General features: G+C 34.8%; 1 protein-coding gene across 4 annotated transcripts in view; it reads right to left on the minus strand.

Annotated features, from left to right (window-relative positions):
* The window catches only part of LOC134855629 (excitatory amino acid transporter-like), a 77,750-nt gene that overhangs the window by 48,250 nt on the left and 8,770 nt on the right, over window positions 1-20,730 (minus strand). Inside the window, exons 1-2 of one of the 4 annotated variants that reach the window (XM_063872180.1) lie at window positions 19,616-19,856; window positions 5,042-5,376 (exon numbers count right to left, since the gene is read on the minus strand). In XM_063872180.1, the coding sequence (XP_063728250.1) occupies window positions 5,042-5,309 (268 nt within the window). In that variant the 5' untranslated portion in view covers window positions 5,310-5,376; window positions 19,616-19,856. Of the gene's footprint in view, window positions 1-5,041; window positions 5,377-5,914; window positions 6,009-7,794; window positions 8,119-19,615; window positions 19,857-20,730 lie in introns of those variants that run through there. The other 3 variants (XM_063872179.1, XM_063872181.1, XM_063872182.1) reach the window with 3 other exon arrangements.

The following is a 20,730-nucleotide window of genomic DNA, read 5'->3' on the forward strand; positions in this document are numbered from 1 at the left end:
AAAAATGCGGGACGCAACTATCATACTTGTACCATCGCTTTTTCTGTAGCATCCCAGTGATTGCTATTTTCCAGCGCTGATTAAGGTTTATTTCAGAGTTTGTTGCATAGTTAAGCCTGCGATATTTGAGAGCTATTTCAGCAATGATTCCGTAAAAACTATCGCTAAAACTTAAAAAGTTTTAAATCATTCCAGCACCTTTCAAATGCGAGTAAGGTTTTATGAGCTCTTTAACTTGAGGATATCTAAGTCTTGGTGGCGGAGAGGTAGCATACATGTTTAAAAAGCTGATGATTGGAGGGAGCGAACCCAGGTAGTTGACTATTTTTGCTGATTTTGATAAGTTTTTTATCGCTGTTCCATCGCTGAAAATTTAAAAAAAAATCAACGATAATCTAATCTATTGATAAAATTTGCTATTGTGGCAATAAACATCGATAATTTATCATTGGCGATCGCTGTTTTGTTTTTCACTTTTTCATCGCTAATTTTCAATATGAGCTCAACACGGGTGATGAAATTATTTAAAATGATCAAGTTAGAGGAGTTAATTGCCAGACAATCCTTACAGCTGGCTCCTCATACTGCGCAAAAACAAAAAGTAAAAATGAAAAAAAAAACCCGCAGCATGAAAATCTCGCTAAATACTTCTGAAAATCGCGGTGTTGACACTGATTTAAATCTCAGAAACAAATATTTCTGCAAGTAGCCGAAGATTTGTATAGCCTGATATATGCCTAAAATCATTATCATTAGTTATTTTGTCTATTCAATTTTTTCAATGGGAGTAACAATAGTGGTTAGAATATTTAAACTTTTGAATCGTCGAAAGCAATTGTCTTGATTTTCAGTGACAGGCTGAGATTGTTCATCTCTTGAAGAAAACTTCCTCTGCTGTTTTAGCTGACCCAAAAGTTTAGGTTTTTTGGCCTGTTCATGATTTTTTTTCGACAACATGAATTTTTGTAAAAACCAATCGTGGTTGAAAACAAATTTATGCGAGTTTTATCATCATCAGCCACGTGAGAGAGTTCCAACCCTGTACTTTATACAATTGGCGGTTGTACAAAAACGAAAAAAAAAAGAAAACTCTCATTTATTGAACCGGTCGAAAACCAGATTTCGCAATAAATTTGCATATTGATTGCGCCTCTGGCAAACATATCAGAAACAAAAAACTGTTTAAATTTAAAAATGCGCAATGGATTTGTAAAAAAGTTTATTTTAAATTAGGTTCTGGTGCAAAAAAAAACATTTGGTTTGCTTGAATTGATTTTTGAAATAGACAAGAACATTAAAAAAAGTTTCCGAACATTCTAAGAATTGATTTTCCATATTACGTTTTGTTTTGGGATAGTGACAAAAAATCGCATCATAAAGAGTTTATTTTTATCATTTTTTAATCTATGTACGATAAAATGAAAAAGTTTATAGGTAAATCGCGCCCAAGTTATGCCCGTCTCAATAAAAATAAAAGGCGCAAAACTTTGAAAAAAGGCAGAAGGCAGTTAAATAATATAATCAGAGAAGCAAAAAGAAGCCATATTTTGACCTTGAAACTTTCGGAATGTTTTTTTTTTGAGAAAATAGAACAAAACAATGATGAAAAATGGGCTTTAAGTTGTATGAGATCAAAATAACATCGGCCTTCTTATTAAACTTAATTTCAGATCACCCTTAGACCTATTCATTTTGAAATTAAATTGCTGCAAATAAAAACCTAGATTCTAATTTGCTGCAATTTCCAACGAAGTGCCAAGTTAACATCCTCCCCCCTAAAACGCTTAATTTGGCAGGAAGTTATTTTTGTCCAAATTTTAGTACAATTTAAACTGTCGGTGTTAGACCCACCATGATCCGATCTCAATGCCTGTGAGGTCACAGAAAAACTCGCATGCATGTTTCAATAAAGTGATACAACAGACTTTTGCCACGATGAGCTGAAAAACATTTCTTTCCCTCGAACTTGGTTGGTCCTAAAAAAGTTTGCTACCATTTCTATGAAGTTGATGAAATGAATTGAAGTTTCTCCGAGGTTTCATTTCTTAAAAACGTCAAATACAAAGTTCAAACTTTTCCAAATCTCAGTGTGACCTTGCCTGTCTAAAGTAGTGTCTTTCTATAATAAAGCCAAGAGCGAATTCCGTTTGATTTTCTTTGTACAATTATTTTTTTTATCCTCATTAATAAATGTAAGCGAAGCTCAAAATATTTTCTATTTTAAGAACCTGTCATACAAAAGGTGCTTTTTTGGATGTGATTATTGCGCGCTTCGCTTTACGCTCTAATTAGTTAACAAAGACAAGCTATTTGTAGACAGCAAAAAACATCTATTCAAATATCATAAAAAACTGAAGCAAAACAACCGTTGTAGCTCATTACGAAACAATCCGAATTGAGTTAATTAGCTCTGTATACCATGGCGAAGATAAAAGTTTCGCAAAAAACAATTTTTCAATGAAAAATTGACGACGTTCCAATCTGAACTCACTTTAATTGCCAGAAAAAAAAACTTTCACGGATTTGCAATTTTTCAAAAACTTAAACTCAATTTTGAAATCAAATTATCTCATTTCTGACCGACGAAACTTATTTAATTTGAAACAATCAGCACTACTATAAGAAGATGGATTTTGGATTGTCGGAGTAAACAGAAACTTAACAAATTTAATTGAAGTCGAAAAGGTTTTTATAAAATTACCGAAAAAAGCTCACAATTGAAACCCAAAATCCAGAAATATCATGCTCGTATTAAGCCCGTATGGATTTAGTCTTTTTTAAAGTGGTGATATTTTAGCATGTAAAGTAGTCATTACTCTTGTATTTAGCACCAATTAGTCATTACAAAGTGATAACTTAGTGATTACTCTTCCTCGTCATTTTCAGTGGAAATGGTAGGAAATTGAGTTTTTTTTGCAAATCTCAGCTTTAAAAACAAATATCAGTCATAATTAGGCATTTTATCAATAAGGTTTTCTTCAGTCATGATTCGATTTGTATTAAAAAGTACCGAACAGTTTTGATTACCAATACGTGACACGCAATGCGCTTCCATGTATAATAATTAATTATATTGGATTTTCATGGTCTGTCTCCATAAACTTCTGAAACAATCGATTATAATGGATTAATAATAGATTATTAAGCAATAGAAGTAGAGAACAATTTCATCCATTGTTATCAATCATAAAGGAGTATAATGGTTTATAAAAGATTATGATGGATTATAATAGTTTTTTTTGTTAGAGCCTGGATTTTCCAAATTTTTAAGAGTAAATATTCAAAACTTGTAAGTTGCAATCGCTAAATTGAGTTTACATTTGGCTACAGCAAAAAATTGTATTGTTTACTGCCTTTTTTTACTTGTTCCCCCTCACCCACTATTTAGCCGTTACTTTAATTTACCGTTAGCACACGTGAAAAATATAGTAATTGGGTGCCCCCACCCCAATTCCCTACTGATGGGGGATATAGGTGGGGAATATAGGTGTGGGGGATATTTGTGAGTGGGGGGGGGGGGGTAAATTTGAGAAGACTTGGGTTTAAAGTGTGAGGAATAAAATTTTGCAAAAAATAAGTAAATGTAAGAAGGTTTAGAAATCGAGTAGGCTGTGAGTAATACAGAAGAAGCTGCAAAATTTCCAGAAAATTTGAAAAACAAATTACAAATTATAACTATTTGTACAGTCAATTATAATCCATTATAATCCATTATAATGGATGTTAATTAAATTTTAACTAATTTAATTTCTCTAATAATAATGGATTTTGAAAAACTATAATTGATTGCGTGGTCGCAAAGTGTAATTAAAATGCAACATTTTTGACCGCGAAAATCGATGATAGTACCTTATTATCCATAGAACTTCACTATGGGCAAACAAGGGTGTGTCTATCTCGATTAAGCATCAGTACAAAACCAGTGATTCTAATTTAATTAATGAACTTATGAGTCATCAAATCTATTCACACAGTTTTTCGAAGCCAAATTTATTATCTTGTTACTTGGGAAAAAAGAATGTTTAGAAAAAACCAGATGGCGAAATTTAAAAATGTTAACTCTAATTTTTTTTTGCTAAATTCATTTTTTTTACTATTCAAGCAAAATGAAGCTGAAAAAGCAGCAAGCCTCCTTCAGTGACCATGCTATCGACCAGACATTTTTGAAAATGCCACAGGAAATCATGTTTCCGCCCAAAATTGCACAAAAGAAACTAATCTTGACCCTGAATTGGCAGTTTGTAAGCTTTAATAATGTTTGTAAATTCTTGAAAAATGCCATTTTTGGCTGATTTTGAATCTTGGCTACAATGGTAAAAAAAAGCAGACCAAAATTCAAAATGACCTCTGAAAGAATTCCTCAATTAGATTTTTTCCGACTACTCTTCGGAGCTACCTCTCTGTTACGAGGAGTAGTGATTGTAATTGATTTCCTAATGCTTTTTTGACAGGTGAACCTTATTAAGGGCATTCTGATCCGCCTCCATGGGGGATTGTAATCCGCTCTTGCTTCTAGTTAGTTATTTTTACTGACTTAAAATTCATTACAACTAGCGGCACATCCTAGATTGTGTGTAGAATTTATAATGCTTTTCTCAACCCAACAAGATACAACTAGGCTAAAATTACATCTTGAAAATAAAAAACATCAGTTTTCAAGATATGAGAAACTAATAATGGTCATAAAGGGCATTTGTCCTAATGAAGACAAGTTTTTGGATCTACTTATGACTCCAAAAAAAATTAAAATCGATTTTGATTGTTTCGGTCAGTTGGCAAAGTTATCACATACTGAACTCATAATTTTTGTTCTTACATCTGCAGTCAAATATTAGTACAGTCAATCTAACTCAATGAAATAAAATTCACTAAAAACATGTACAAGGAAAATTGAATTCTTTTTGAGTTCCTCCCCTCTTTGCAAAGATTTTTAGTAAATCAATTTGTTTAATATTTTTTGAAGATAACTTAATCGTATCTATAGAATAATCTTTAAAAATTTTTCGGCCGAGTTATTGAATTAAAAATACAATTTACTAACCGGAGATCAAACTGCAAGTGATGAGTGGCAAAATCAGCATCTTCAGCATTCTAAGCATAATTTCTCCCGGAAACTTCAGAACGTAAATCGTGTAGGGCTCCGGCTCATACGTTCTAAGGATAAAACCCACGAGCGCCCCCATCAGAACCGCTAAGATTGTCAGATATAAAAGTAAATCATTGAGGAAAAATTCTAGAATTTTCTTTCCCATAGATTTGGGCTGTTGTTGCGATGTGGTGCCGCCATCGGCTTCAGCTGTTTCGCCCATGGTTGTGCAGTTGTATGTCAAGCTAAGGGTCAGAGGATCGAAGCTACCTGTGGTCGAGATACGTTATCTAAACGGATGCAATGAGTTAGTATATCATTTTCACAAAACTTAATACAAAAGCAGATAATACATGCTAATTCGATAGTTTTTATTCTGATTTTTGAAGCTAAACTCCAGACAAAATTTTAAAATTCCCAACATTTTAAGCTTGTTTGATTTATTTCCATAAAGCTAAATTGATCTTTTTACTTTGTTTAGTAAGACTTTTGAAAATAATGTTTTGGAAAATTTTGTTTAGTAGGATCATCAGCGAAAACAAACTTGTTTCAAGAAATAGTTTTTCTTTCTTTTGGCAGTTTTTGCTCTGATACAATTTTGCTGGTCGATAAGGAAAAAGTTCAAAAAACTGCTGAGAGAAAGCTGATCCTTTGAAATAATTATCTAAAAATAACACGGTTTTAGCAGTTTTTCGAACCAAAAACTCTTGCACTTCAAAGAAAAGCAGGTAGTTCCGAAGCTAACGACGTCAAAAGATATTCCAAGAAAAAAATACTCCCTTTAAAGTAAAACACACAAAGTTAACAATGAAGTTGAAAGTAACTTACTTATATCTAAATTCACTTTTGAAAGGTTTGAAATAAGTGAGCAAGCTCGAAATCCCTTTCTTCAATATCAAACAAATTGGAGTCAAGCTCAAACATACTTAAGAGATAAATTGAGAGTAGCTGGCATATATTTGACTACTCTGCAAAAACTAGTCTCTGAAAATCAAGGTTCATATAAAGGTGATTATGACTAGATGTGGGCAATCAAATCAATTTAGAAACTTATCGAGTTTGAAGATGCATGGTTTTTGTAAATTGCATGACAAAATGCGAAAAAACAATCTTAATTAAAACTTCAGGACAATCTGATCAACTACTATGCACTTTTCATTGTTTTATAATTCACAGTTATTATATATCACTATTTATGATGTTTGTTTTGAATATTCAAAAATAAAGTTTGCCGCCTTCTGTTAGGTGTCGAATACACGTGTTAAATAGCAAAAAAACACTCCTTATGTTTAAATATGCATGTTTTTTTTTTAAATGCAAAAAACACATCATGACAAAGGGCGAAAAAATTTCATGTTAAAATGCTCAAATCGAAGAAAAAATGTATGGTTTAGTTTTCTCAACATTTTGTTCCTTTCATTGTCAGAATTTTTACAAAATTCTGAGAAACTAGGACTGATTTGACTACAAAAAACAACGACAGAGACTCGTCTCAGTAAACCATGTTCGTCCATCGCTCAAAAAATCCATCTTGTTGACCATTAAACGACCATGTTGCATTTTGACCGAACAATTTTTGTTTAAGGTTTTTTAGATCAATTTTTTACAGAGTGGGTGCCAAATCAGAGTGGGTACCAAAATACTTATTTCACGTCAGTTTAAAGAGTAACTTTAAAAATTTTTTTGGCACAATGACAATTTTAAGGCATAGTGTTTTTTAACTCAACTATCTGGTTTTTGCTCCTTCACTCAAAACTCACTATTCGAGCATGTGCACGAAACACAGGTGCGTGAAAGTATCCGCCTTGACAAGAAATGGCTTGCAACAAAAATTGAGACTTTCAGAAAGGTAGTTCAGATCATTTGCTGTCGGAAGATATAATTTTTTGTTTGTACAAAATCTACGTAAGTTTTGTCTAAATTGTCCCAAAAATTAGCCATTTTAAAACAATTCCAGAAGGAGGAACCTTTGAGTGGTCACAGGGTCGAATGCCTGAGGTGAGGGTTTGTTGTGTTCCCCCTTAATTCCGCCCCTGCTACATGATTAATTTGCATAAGCGATAGCCAGTGCAATGATAATTGTTAATACAAGATAAAAAGTTTGAAAGTATGAGCTTTTCTGCTCAACTTTCAATCTGATTTTTGTTAATTAGTGGCAGAAGCCTCTGATATTACGTGAAACATAGCTCTTAAAGTCTATTTCTCATCAACAAATATTGAACTCCCCATTTCAATTAAAATGAATTAGAATTACACGGCAACCAAGCGGTAATGGTTCACTGTATATGAAGTTCGATGTAACACGTTTCTCAGTACTGCTACAATGAGCCCTTTATTAATTTCGATTATTTGTTGAAGTTATCAATATTGCAATGAATTGTCACCATGCGAAAAAAGTGTCATCTGGTTTAAATCATGCATTCTAAGTTTTTTTGTGTATCATGCCGCGGACAAACAGTCGAGAAAAATGAAATTTGCTGTTCTCCAAAGCAACTTTTGAAAATGTTATTTTTTGAAAGTCAGACCAAACAGTTTTGCTATTATCTTTAGTTTTACATGAAAAAAAAAACTGAAAAATAGCGCGTGAAACTTCTTTTTTTAGGTTCACTGGCGCGGTGTGAAAAGACTTACGAAGTAACTCAGGGGGGCAATCTGAAAATTAAAGAATAACGAGTTCTGATAATTGAAAAACAATGAAAAAAACTTACACACAGATGAAGTGTCAAATAAAATCTGCAGGTGAAATGGTATTCAATAATTGGAAAATAACTTGACGGTTTCAATCCGTAATAAATAGAGGATTAAGTAGGAAAAAAGAAGGGAAAATTCAAATGAATGAAATTTGGGAAAAGAGAATTCGGTGATGGGAAACAGAAAAAAAAATAAAACAGAATAAATAATTGTCAGCTAGTAGTAGTACTGGTTAAATTATAGTTCCTAGATGGGGCATTAATATTGTCACTAGAATTGTATTATACATCAAATGCTGCTGGATATACAACGTCTCCTATTTTTGTTTTTAGGCCGCTATTGGACGAACGGGATAAACTAATTTTGCTACCGTTATTTTTTCAGCTCATCGTTCAAAGAATATTTTTTGTACACTACTATACTCATATGACCTGAAAAATAATTTGGCTGTAGTCTTTGTTTATTTAGTGTTAGTAGCTAGCTTAGTATTTTTCTGTGACAACTTAAAAAAGCTGTTTTTTTTCGATGGGATCTCGTATTACTTTCGAAAAAGGGATCTTTTTTCCCATATCCCCCCTTTGCAAACGCGGGGAGAGTGTTTACTAGGTATAAAATTTACAAATATTTAACCATTGAATAATTTCACTATAGGAGTGGCAATGTGTCAAATACTGGGGAGGTTGTGAGTGGGGGTGGGGGGGTTTCAATAGATCCCGAAAAAGGGACGGGAGAATTAAAAAAGTAGACGAGATGTGTCGTGAAATTTTATACAACAACAGGTGATGAGAAACCAAAAAAAAAACAATAGGAAGACGTGTTTAAAAAATTAGTGTATTTGATATTTTTTTATCTTTGGCTGATCTTTTTCTCATCAAAAATAGGTTGACTGAATTTGTGAATTTGCGTTACTAATTTTTTTTTCATATATTTGAGATCAAATTCGATTTTTGATATGAGGATTAATCTAATCCTGGTTGGAGCGAGTGGCAAAATTGATGTTTTTAATGCGTTTCCTATTTTTCCCCTTTTCCTGAAGAAGAAAAACAGGATGAAATTTCATCAGAGAGAATGAAAAATTTGATTAGAAAATTGGGAACCGAAAAAAACTTGGAATTTAGACCTTATAGATGGGAGCATTATTATACTGCATCAATAATTTATATTGTACTGACCAAAAAAGGGGTTACCAGAACATGAAATTGAAACTGCAGCTCATAAAAATCGATGAAATGAATAAAAAGAAGCTAAATAATAAGCAGATTTAATGAATCTAAAGCTCAGATTCTCTATATCAAAAAGACCATAACCTTTACACTATTCGTAAGTACCATCGAATTTCATCATGCTAAATAATTGCATTTTTGAAGAAGAAGTTTTAGCAAAAAGGGAGACTAAACGAGAAAGAACGTGCCTATCAAAAAAAGAGAAAGAACGTGGGGGGAAGGGGGGGGGTTCAATAATAGATCCCGGAAAAGGGACGTGAGAATTAAAAAGACTTGTTTAAAAAATTAGTCTATTTGAAATTTTTTTTTGCACAAAAAAAAAATTATTGCACTTAACTTTTTTAAACTTATTTAGTCAAGGTGTTTTATATGAACTGGAAATGTCTTTCTGTATTTCTGTTTGTCAATCTGACAGATAGCAAAGAAAAAACATGACATCAATCACTGGATGACATAATTGATTACCTCCCCAAGGCAGTCAAAAAATCATAATAAATGGAGTCCATTTTATGCAGAACGGTAAAGTTCACTATTAATTTCAACTGCTTATAACTGTGTTAAACATTTTAACATGTAACAAAAATTTTTTTATTTAATAATACGAAATTTAATGCAGAATTGTTCCAGAGTAAAATTCCAAATATGTGCCATGTGCCAAAAAAAAGAAATCAAAAATGCTATATTGTTGAAAAGTCGCCTTGAGTTTCATAAAGTTTAATCAATTGAAAAACTGTACAAAGACTTTTTTTATATTTTAATCAGTGAAATAACTTTACACAAACTTTTAAACATAAACACATATGCGATGCGGGGCTTCGCGCCACTTGTGTTACAACACTGACATAAAATAAAAACATAAAACTTTAAGGTAAAGAGGCAACTGCTTTACCTCCAGGCCAAGGGGGATGCAAACTGAAGCAAGATAAGAAAAACTAAGAAGAGAAGTAACGAGAAGATAAAAAGAGAAGTGAAAAGAACCATTCAACTGATTTGTTAAGCTAGATATTAACCCGAAAAAAAGTCTATACTCCAGTTTGATAACGCTTGCTTATCGCAAGCGTAAAAATGTTCAATTACAAAAAATCTTGAACAAGTTAGTCCTTTCAATCGGGGAGGAAAAATTGAGGGACCAACCTATGAGAGTGTGTAAGAAATGTGCTCCCTCCACAATTCAAGTTTTTAATGTTTCTTTGGAAGATTAGGCTAAATTAATTTTCGTCTGACTGAACACCCGCACTAAAGTTTCTCCGTTAATAACCAATCGTTTAGCGATTTTACTTTCAAAAATAAACTTAACCATGGGACAATCAACTCGTTGTCATTTTTATGTCCGACGACAAAAAACAGATTAAATGGTTAAAATAAGTGATTAATTTACTTTAATTTTGTGTCAAATTCTTTTATAATGATTTTAGTGCCCCAAAAACTTTAAAATTATTCGGAGCGGACAAAAAAGTTTGGTTTCCTAATAAAAATTTTCAACGAAAAAATTATCTTTTGTGTGTATACTTTTTCAGAAATAAAAGCTTGAGCGCCGAAAAAATTTTGTTACAAAAAGTTATTTAAATGTCCTATTTTGACATTACATTGTAAAATGCGTATACAATTTTCATCGAAAATTTTTTTAATCAAATTAATCAAAAAAAGAATCAACAAAGAAAAAAGTCTTCAATAGCTTTTTTCAAATTCTCGATTAAACAAATGTTTTTGAAACTTATCAGCTTTTATTTTTGAACAGCATTTTGAACTATACAAGACGCAGCAAATTGAAGTAAAAAAATGAAGTAAAGAGAGTTCGCGGAAAAAGTAGACATATCATAAAGTAGACATGTCGTAAGCCAATCAGAATCGAGATAAAGAAACAAACATACGAATCATTTTTTCTTTTTGATGGGCTTATGCTGTGTTTACTCCATCTGTTAACATGAATGAAAATTGTTAGACTGCTTTGTAGTTTATGCAAAACCGTTTGGCTGCAATGCAATTTTAGCTGAAGCTACTGATTTTTCAATGCCAAGTTTTCACTTTTTTTCCAAAAAATTCGCATTTTCAGATGTGAAAGATTTGCATTTTCAGAATTTCAGAAACTTTTTAGATGTGCATTTGCTTGCAAAATTTATTTCTTTGCAAATCCATGACATTTTTTTGACATAATCACTGCCACCAAAAAGTTTGAAACGAGCCATAGTTATTGTTTCGACTCTCGATTCGAAAGTAACGGAATATTTGCGCTCGGGTGGGTTTTTTTTCTTCAGAGAAATTTCGACTTTTTAACTAGCCATTTTTGACGGAATTTTTTTAAAATATCATTCCAAAGGTATTGTTGTCCTGAGCTCAAATTTGAAAAGATATTTCACCTGCGATCATTTTTCGCAGAGTTACGGGGGTTTAAAGATTACCATTTTGGCCAATTTGGGACAATTAACGCTCGATATATTTCGCGCTATTAACGCGTAAGCGGAGATTTAATCCGTCTTAGAAATCGTTCCAAGTTGGTTGAAAGAAGCATATTTGCCATAATCGATTTGTTACAATGAGCGAAACCTATCCTTTTTTAGTTTATATGGCGTGTGGGTGGATGATTTTCAAAAAATTTTTTTAAATTTTAGAAAAAAAAATCATTTTGTTCTATTACATTTAATTTTTTAAGGTTAATACTGCTTCATATACCTTCATAGGCATTCGGAACATTCAGGGCTGCGCCCTGATCCGATAATGTCTATTTTGCAATGCCAATGAAACATAAAATTAAAGCTTTTACGTACGCGTTTTTACATATTGAAAACTTTGCATCAATAAAAAATCTGTTTATGCTAAATGAAAATCTATTTAAAAAGTCTAAATGAAAAATCTAAAAAAACAAGCTGTTCTGTTTTTAATTTACACTTGCTTTAAATCTAACAATAGAACTTCCAAGGCATTCTAGATACTGCTCAGATTGGGGTGGGGGGGTAGTCAAAAACACTGAAAAAAGAAATTAAATATAATATTGATTTACTGCTGATTTCCTGTAAACTTGCTTTAGGACAACATCTTACACAGGCTAACAAATAATTCCCATGTGCTTTTACTCATTAGATTTTACCTTCACAATTCGGTGCAATTTGCAAAATTTTTAAAAGGTCACATTTGTTGTATATTTGCAAATTTCAGCAAAATGGTGACAGAGTTTGAAGAACAAACTGTCTGCTCAATTTGAGCTGCGATTCATTTGCATATAAAAAGTGTGCTTGTGACATCTTAATGGATATTTATGTTGTGTGACAAGTACTGAAAAATAACCTCGTCTGCGGTTGACATTTATGGAGTACAACTAAGCTGCAGTTTTCTCTAGTGATTGGAAAAAAATGTAAGAATGCTCTTATCTGTTTCTGAAATGATTGGCTCTTTTCCACTTTTCCCCATTATTTGAATTTCAGTTTTCAAAAAGTAGTCTAGCGTTGTGATAATGTAAAAGAAATTTGCATGGTTAACGAAATAAATATTGTAATAAAATTTGCTATTCACAGTTGGCATTGGAACATTTTGCTGTCAGGCTAATCGCAAGGGTGAAAATTTAGCTGCCAATTGTGACTACTCGAAACAGTTTTGTTTCCAAGATAAGATTTTTTTCTGTGATTTTTTGAAATGTTTCAAAAAACTTAAACTCATAAAACCATGTCTCAAAAAACATATATTTAAATTCAAATTTATTTACTGTAAAATTAATGCAGGGTTGTAAAATTGAAGATGTGGCCTCCAACTAGGGTTGCTTGAAACTTTTTTTAGATTTCGAAAAAAAAACGTTTCTGAAAAATTCGTCAACCATTTCTACCGAAAGTTGATTGTGAAAACTTTATTAATGAGAAAATTTCAATCCACTGATGTGTGCTGTCAAACTACCCGATGAATACATTGTTAACTATACTGTAAACTTCACATGTATTTATGGAGTAAATCGAATCTTTAAATTTGATCGGAGACAATGAATTTAAGGTCATCCAAAGGTGTCAGCACCAGAACTGAACAGAGTGATTGACAGAGTGAGATTGACTGACAGTATGGATTGAAATAAGAAGAACTAAATAACTGGCGAGCTAGTTCAATCAATATCACATTCCCCTTCTTGTAAAAAAGAAAAGTTTGAATAACTGAATATGAACGAAAAGCTTTAACTAGCACCATAAAAGATAATCGCTGAAGTTTAAAAGTTTTACTAAATGTTGATTTTTTTTCACTGTTCGACAGTCAGCCTTTTCCATAGGCTGTTTAGTACAATTCTTAAGTAGATTTGGCCCCTTTTTCGCTCGACTCATTTTTCGCCGCCTCCGGTTTTTTAAACATAGCCAACCATGACCGCGCCCATTTGTAGACCGCGGTCTTTTTCCGTCCTCTACGTCTCGATGGCTTTTCATCCTGCCTGCTTGCCGATTCCTGAATCGAATACGAGACACGTCGCTGGCTCCGGGCCTGCTTCTTTTATCCCTGTTTCGGTCGCGTTATCGAGCCAGGTGTTAACGAATCCTTGAGACGGTTTTTTCACTCCGTTGATTGCCGCGTCGAGATTTTGTTTCTCTGTCGTTAAATAGCTCCTGGTTGCCGATCGCTCTCAATATTCCGGCCTTTTTGCCCATAGTTGTCGCCGTTTACTTACTGACCATTTTTGTCTGCCCGTCTCCGTTTCCGATATCGTCTCAAGTTCACGCGTGTGACTTGGACATATCTTGATCTCCGTTGATTCAACCGCCCATAGTGCCCTTTGGATCGAATTAGCTGGACAAGAGAACGACGGATTTAACAATAATGTGCTTAAAAATCCGGTGTAGCTCTTTGGAAGATAACAAACCCACAAAACGAGCACGGAATTATTAGTACTATTCCGACAGGGACGTTGCTATTCTGTCCCTGTCTGCATTTTGCTAAAATCGGTAAATCGTCCTCCTACTCCGAATTGTCCCGTGATCGAATTGCCTCCATTTTCCGGGGATGCCGCTATTACTTGTCGTCGTGGTTGGCTTCGGGCTCGATCTCCTTTCTGCCGCGATTTTCAGTCAAACTTCTTGTAGCGTTGGTGGTGCAGTGGTGGTTCCCGATGCTTGTTTTTGTGGGGTGCTTACCTTCCAAAAGGCTACGCCCAATTCTCTAACCACATTACCGTTTATAATTATAATTGTATGCTCGCCTTGTGATGCGAACTTAGTTTCTATTTTTTTTTACCTGTGAAGTTTTCTGTTCCCGTACGCTGGAAAATCAATATCGACCACGACCCTGTGGTAGCCAATGGGCCTGCCTTAGCTCTGATCAGCGGCTCCATTTCCTGTTTCCCAATCTGCTCTTCGGATAGGATGATTGGGTGTTTTCGATGCTTGAAGTAGTTTTCAGTATTCGACCTCACCCTCAGTTAGAGTCCGCCGGATGCGGCATATTCGTGGGTACTGGCTCATTTTGATCTAACTTTGATTGATTTACGTTATTCATTTTAGATTGCTCAATTGAACTTTCTTAGTCTGGTTTCTCAATACCGTATTCGCCTCTCTGCTATGGTTTGCCTCGAATAGTATGAGTTTAAGAGTAGCGTTATTTGAGAATCTTAATGCTCCAAGGCCTTTTAAGTATTTTCTACTTTAAGTTTTCTACTTCCCGGCTAATTGTTAAGACCAAGTCCTTTAGTCCGCCGATTTAGTTCTACGCAATCCGTCGCCCAGTTATCCTTCACCGGTGATTGATTGATTTGAAAAACATCATGGGAATTTATCTACAGCCACGATAACATATTTTTTCGATTCATTTAAAATGATTGGCCCCTAAAAGTCTAACTGAAGCGACTTATTCAAATAGTTTGGTTTCGGTTTTTACCCAAATACTTAAATACACAAATTCCTGCTGCGCACAGTTTTGAAGTTCTTAAAAGACAAATTACATTCCTTGCATTTTTCAGCAATCGTCGCGATAGATGTAGGGGTACGGAACATCTTCTGCAGATGCATACTTATTTGACTAGCTATGTTGGTAGTGGTGTATTCGGTTGCTTTTTGCCGCGTGCCGTGTGTAATAAATTCGGAATAACGAGCTTCTCGACCATCCAGAGGTACCCATCGTGCAGGTGGAAGTCATTTGTAAACTGATCGCACTATTTGCTCTTTGCCAATATTTTGCTACAAGTGTTAGGCGTTTGGATCTAATCAAGCCGATAGTCGCCTTTAATCGCGGATCAGCCGGTTGTTGCAATTGAATTAATTGAAGTTTGACAAATTCAGGGAAGCGACTGTTTTTATGTACAATTTTACAGTTTGTCGGAACAATAGACATAGAAATCTTTTTGGCGTATACCTGCGTATTAGACTCGCATGGAAAGGTCGAAGGAGTGGAGATTATCGTTATGCTTCGGTAATTCTTCACCTCGAGGTTGACCCTAGTGATTTTGAGATTACATCAGTTTGTTTGACGTCCTAGCCACTCTCAATGCTTGGATGGCGCTCCAGCGTTCTCTCGAGTGTTCTAAATTTTCTTTCCGATTGTGAGTTTTCAAAAAAATTTCATCTGCATGGTTTCAAGTCAATAAATGCCCCAACTAACTTTGAGCTTTCGTAAGCTGACCATTGGCTTATGAAACTTGCCGGTTTCATTATTGGTAAATTTCTCAGCGCATGAAATTGCGCCTTTATCGGCCGTTTAAATTGAGAAACTTGCATGTTTGGCTCTGATTGAATGAAACTTCCCGAGGCGTCTCATCGTTTGAGTTATTATTTGGTCCCTTGTAATTAATCAAGGCTGTGAACCTTAGGGCACAGCGACTTGAAATTAATTGAAGTCGATTTATTGAAGTCCCATATATGAAAATATGCTGACGTACGTGATGACCGGTTTTGTTTCGCTATTTTGAGGCCGCGAAAAGTAATCTAATAAACCAAATTTTGCCCTCATGTAGGTATCGCGATGCGAATGAAATCGGCCTCCAACTTCGGAACCAACTAATCGAGGACTGCTCCGAATCCATTATAGCCGACATCGCCCACCATTCGAATATCGCGATGGAAAACAAAAACACCTAACTCTACTATGTTCGTTAGATATCCCTTCAGACTTTCAATCTCCGTTTGATGCTCCGGTGCCCACAATTTTTTTTCACGATATTTTTTTAAGTTCGATAAAATTTTTACTCTACGTTTGTTTCTCGACTAAACCGTAAATGACCATACGAGTATATCAAATCCATCGTCGAAAGTACACAATCCCTAGTTATATCGCCTATCGTTTGCTCAATAATATCCATCAACTCTTCAATATTCGTCATTTAGTTTTTCGTTTGTGCACCTGTTTATTCAGTTCCCGCAATGCTAACGCTAATTTCAGAGATCGACCCTAATTTAGAGTTTATTAACTTACCGACCCGGCGAAAAAGATTTTTACATTTCGTTAAGTTTTCCTACCCTGGGTCAACTTTTGCTTCGGCCTCTATACTCATCTCACCAGCTTCCCGTCGCCTTCTGAATCAACTGCAATCCATAATGGGGCAATGATTAATATTCCTATGAACGCCGGTCGATTACCTCCTATCTCTTTGACTCTTGCTGCTGCAGCCCATCCGTTCGACTCCAAAAACTTCAAAAATTCCCAGTAGTTGAAACGGGTTTTTTCCGCGATCTCGGAAAACGTCGTCTTCGGGCCTTAGAGCGTTCAATTTCACACCTGCGGCGCCCACGTTATTTTTAGTTCATCGATCGTAAGCCGATGCTAGGGATAAAATATCAGTCCACTTGCTCTTTTTTCATCTTTTAACTAAAGCGGTAACTTTATGTCAGCCACGTTTAGTTTTAAATCCCGTTTTGACTTGCTAGACATTACAACGTAGTCTCCTTGAACTCCGTTGTTCCTATCCTCCGCCATTTTGACCCAACCAGCCAAATTTTTGCGCTGAAATTGGGTATATTTTATATCTGGACTCTTTCAGTTTTTGATCTTCTTGTCATTGAATCAACATCATTACCGGACGCGCAAGGCTTCCGCGTTTGCCCCGGCACCTCCGCTCGTCATGCCCTGCTTTTTGCAGAAATTGCACGTAACTCCTTTGGCTAGGCACCTCGTTGTGTGCTCTAGTGTGAATCCCAGATGGTAGCAATTGTATCTACGTCTAATTCCTGCTATTCATGTTTTTTTAATGAAAACGTCCGTAGAATTCTTCATTCAGATGTCCCAAAGTTGCATATTGCTGCCAGTCCAATTAAGGCCGCTAGTCCACTGTCGCAAGTATACTGCTTGAGCGCCGCCATTCCACTGCTTGAGCGGTTCTCCGATGTGTTGCTCTCTCCATTTTGTATTTTCATACATTTCGCTCCTCTCGTTTTTGACCTCCGTTTCGATCGCGTCCAAGACCCTTGAAAAATTTGTCGTGCCTAGGTCCAGATGTGGTTTTGTGAAATTCGTCCTGCCCAGGCATGGGTACATTTTGAAAATTAGCGTCTGCTCCGCTTCCAATCGAGTATTTTCATCAATGTCTCCCGCTAGAGCCGTGACTTGCACCGCTATTGACGCAATCGCATAGTATAAGTTTTTGGGATTAATCCCGCACCTTGCCACCATCCTCCATTGAATACGGTTAAACCAACAATCCCATAACATTTGCGGCTCCGCGATTTTTGGTGGCCAAAACGAAGTTATTCTAAGTAACTTCCCCCTTTCCCACTTCATCCTGCTGGCTGCGCCATGTGAAGAGATTGTAATCAAAACTGTAAATTTTAGATTTCTGTAGAGAGTAAATTGGATGTCCAAAGTTGATCGGAGACAATGTATCTAAGGTCATTCGAAGGTATAAGACAACTTCGAAGGTAAGTATCTGCTAGCACCAAAACTAGACAGGTTGATTGAAATTATGAAATTGAGTGACGCAATGGATTGAATTGAAATGAACTAAATGAACTAAAATGATCTACTTTAATTACTATCTCAACACCCTTATTTTTAAAATTTCAAGTTTGATTCATCAAATAATTTTTTATCAAAATTCGAATTTTTCAACTCTATATCGTGGTGCTGGCACCAGAATACTCTCCGAAGTGTCAGAACGAGCAATTAACTGTATCTGATAAAAAGGTTCAGTTGCCAAGATATGCCGTTCTTCGTTGTACGAGTTTGCAAAACAAAATCTGACTGAAAATTTTTACTGATGTTTGCTGCAATAACCTGATGATATGCACGGACTAATGAAAATCAAAAATTAGATTTAATAAATAACCTCATTCAGGAAAAGTATGCAGATAAAAAGCTACTGTTTTTAAAACTTTTTTAATTATGAAAAGTGAAGTTGTATGCTAACAATTTTAGGGCATTTTGAAACCCATCTCTGATGTTTGAGGTAACCATTATAGTTAAAACGAGCCAAAACAAAAAAAATACAGTCCGTTCAAACTACGAAACAAAAATGCCAAAAATTCTGTAGGATGTGCCTAGTTTTTGTTTTATGAGTTGCCTTAGATTTTTTATTTTATGTCTTTCAGGAAACAAATGCCACGTCCATCATTCTCTTTGAAGCATTTTAGGTCGAAGGTACCGAGTCATGCACAGGTTTGGACTTAAAATTTGAAAACCTAGGTCAGTCTTGTCATAATGCAACACACTAGACGTGGAAACCACTATAACTACTGCTTATATAACTATTGCTTTGAAAAAGTTTTGTTCTCCATGCTTTGCATTGTAATATCACCTGTTTAGCTATCATGTCACGTGGCAAAAACTACAAAAACAATCAACAAAAGTTTTGTGGTTGGAAAAGAAACGACTCTTTTTCCTTTTTCCCCCACCTGCGAATTTTTGCGAATGATCTTTTGTTCGTATAGTTCGATTGCTACAAAAATTGGCATGCCAATAAACTAGGCCATGAAAAGCATATTTAGTCTCATAAATAAAAAAAATTGTCAAGAAAGCGGGGTGGATCAGAACAAAAAAAATTCTGATGACGAGTATCACGAAAGCCAGGGGGAAGAAAATGCCAAGCAGGACATACAAACAGAAAAATGATGCCTAAAAGTCCTATCGGGACTATAAAACTCAAACCTAATAGACCCAACGGGACATTAAAACTCAATTTAACAAACAATAGTTTATAAAATTTTGTTGTCAAGGGGGAATGTCAGACGGTCTGGATCGACAAACTAACCTTACATGTATGTTATTTATATTATTAATAATCTTATGCTAAACGCCTAGACGGCCAGTCACTTGACCTTGATAGACAGAGAGGACGAACTCTAATTGAAATAAGAAACAGAGTTGAATTAATGTTATCTGTCAACTCGTCGTTTTATACCGCTCCGACTTAGAAATAAGGTTTTTCGATCCATTCGGGTTCAAGGATTAGAAAATCATACCCTCCGGTATGACACCTAACCTTGTCAAACTAGTTGTTACAACACAAAATTGATGATTATGTGGGAGAAAAGGAAAAAGAGCCAAAGAAAAAACTAGAGTTCTAAACTAATTGTAATTGTTTTAAAAGTTATTTGCTGAACTGTTTTTTTTCTTAACTTACAACAAAATTTCAGAGGACAAATTTTGGAAAAAAGCATTGGATATTTATGTCCTTTTTAGCAAGTTGTTGATTTTGGTCAGATTAAAGTATCAAATGGCTGCCTTAAATTACCTTTTCTCCGATTCAGGACAACTTCTGCGACAGAAAATACTCAGTTTCTAAGTTATTTGTGGTAAAATTAGATTAAAATTGTAGGAAGTTTTAAATTAGGCCCCAAATATTCAAATCAGGTCGTCTAGTTCCAGTTTTGAACTTTAAGTTAGACTGAGGTGCCTACTAATATAACAAAAACAAGTTACTGGTCATTTTATATAAGCAAGCAACTGTGCTCTCCAACTTCAAATATAAATAGAAGTATATTTCTAAGATTTTACGAAGATTAAACCAAACAAGAAGATAAAGACGGTTTAAATCCTCTTCTATTGAAACTCACTCAAGAATTTGCCAGAAGATTCACTATCAAAGTCAAATTTGCAGAATCGGCAAACAATTCTAACGTGAAAACCTGAACCTTGAAGCTAGAGTTTATAAAAACTGTGTTGAATGTTAACAAATTCGACATTCATATTGTAGTTTCTCCTGATTTTCTTGGAGTTTTTGCAACTTTTGTTGCAAATTCGGCTATATCGGAAGTTCTTCAGGCTTTCTTGGACTTATACAAACAAATAAATAATTATTGACAAGTTTGCAGAATTGAAATCGGGAGTTAAGTTTTATCGAATGTTTATCAAGTTTAAGCGACGTTAAAAGATTCAAAACTACAAGGGTACTGAAGCCCGAAATTCAGAGCTTTCAGAGCTTAACTTTTGTTTATTTTAAAAACCTTTTTGATACTGAGAGTGCAAAGGGTGTGTTTAGACTTTCGCAAAACTGATATCAACAATTTTGTATATTTGAAAAGAAGCATAAATAATTGAGTCCACTGGACGGACGAAACCTCCCCTACTTAAGAGAAAGAATTAGACTCAGATACAGCCTAAGGCACAGTTTTCGAAGACCCCGATCAACCTTAAAAGCGTCCGAGCAGCCCTCAAACATTCCCAAAGACAATTTATGGTGAAATTTTGTACTCAATGTTCCTCTCCGCTCGAAGAAAAAAGGCGCTCTAAAAATACACCTTGTCTAAAAGTTTTAAAAAGTTTTTAAAAATTTTAAAAAAAGTTTTAAAATGCCTCAGAATACATTTATTTTTGTCACATCGTAACACAAAAAAATTCCTGCGGTGC

The sequence above is a fragment of the Symsagittifera roscoffensis genome, chromosome 10 (genome assembly GCF_963678635.1).
Source record: "Symsagittifera roscoffensis chromosome 10, txSymRosc1.1, whole genome shotgun sequence".
Lineage (NCBI taxonomy): Eukaryota > Metazoa > Xenacoelomorpha > Acoela > Convolutidae > Symsagittifera > Symsagittifera roscoffensis.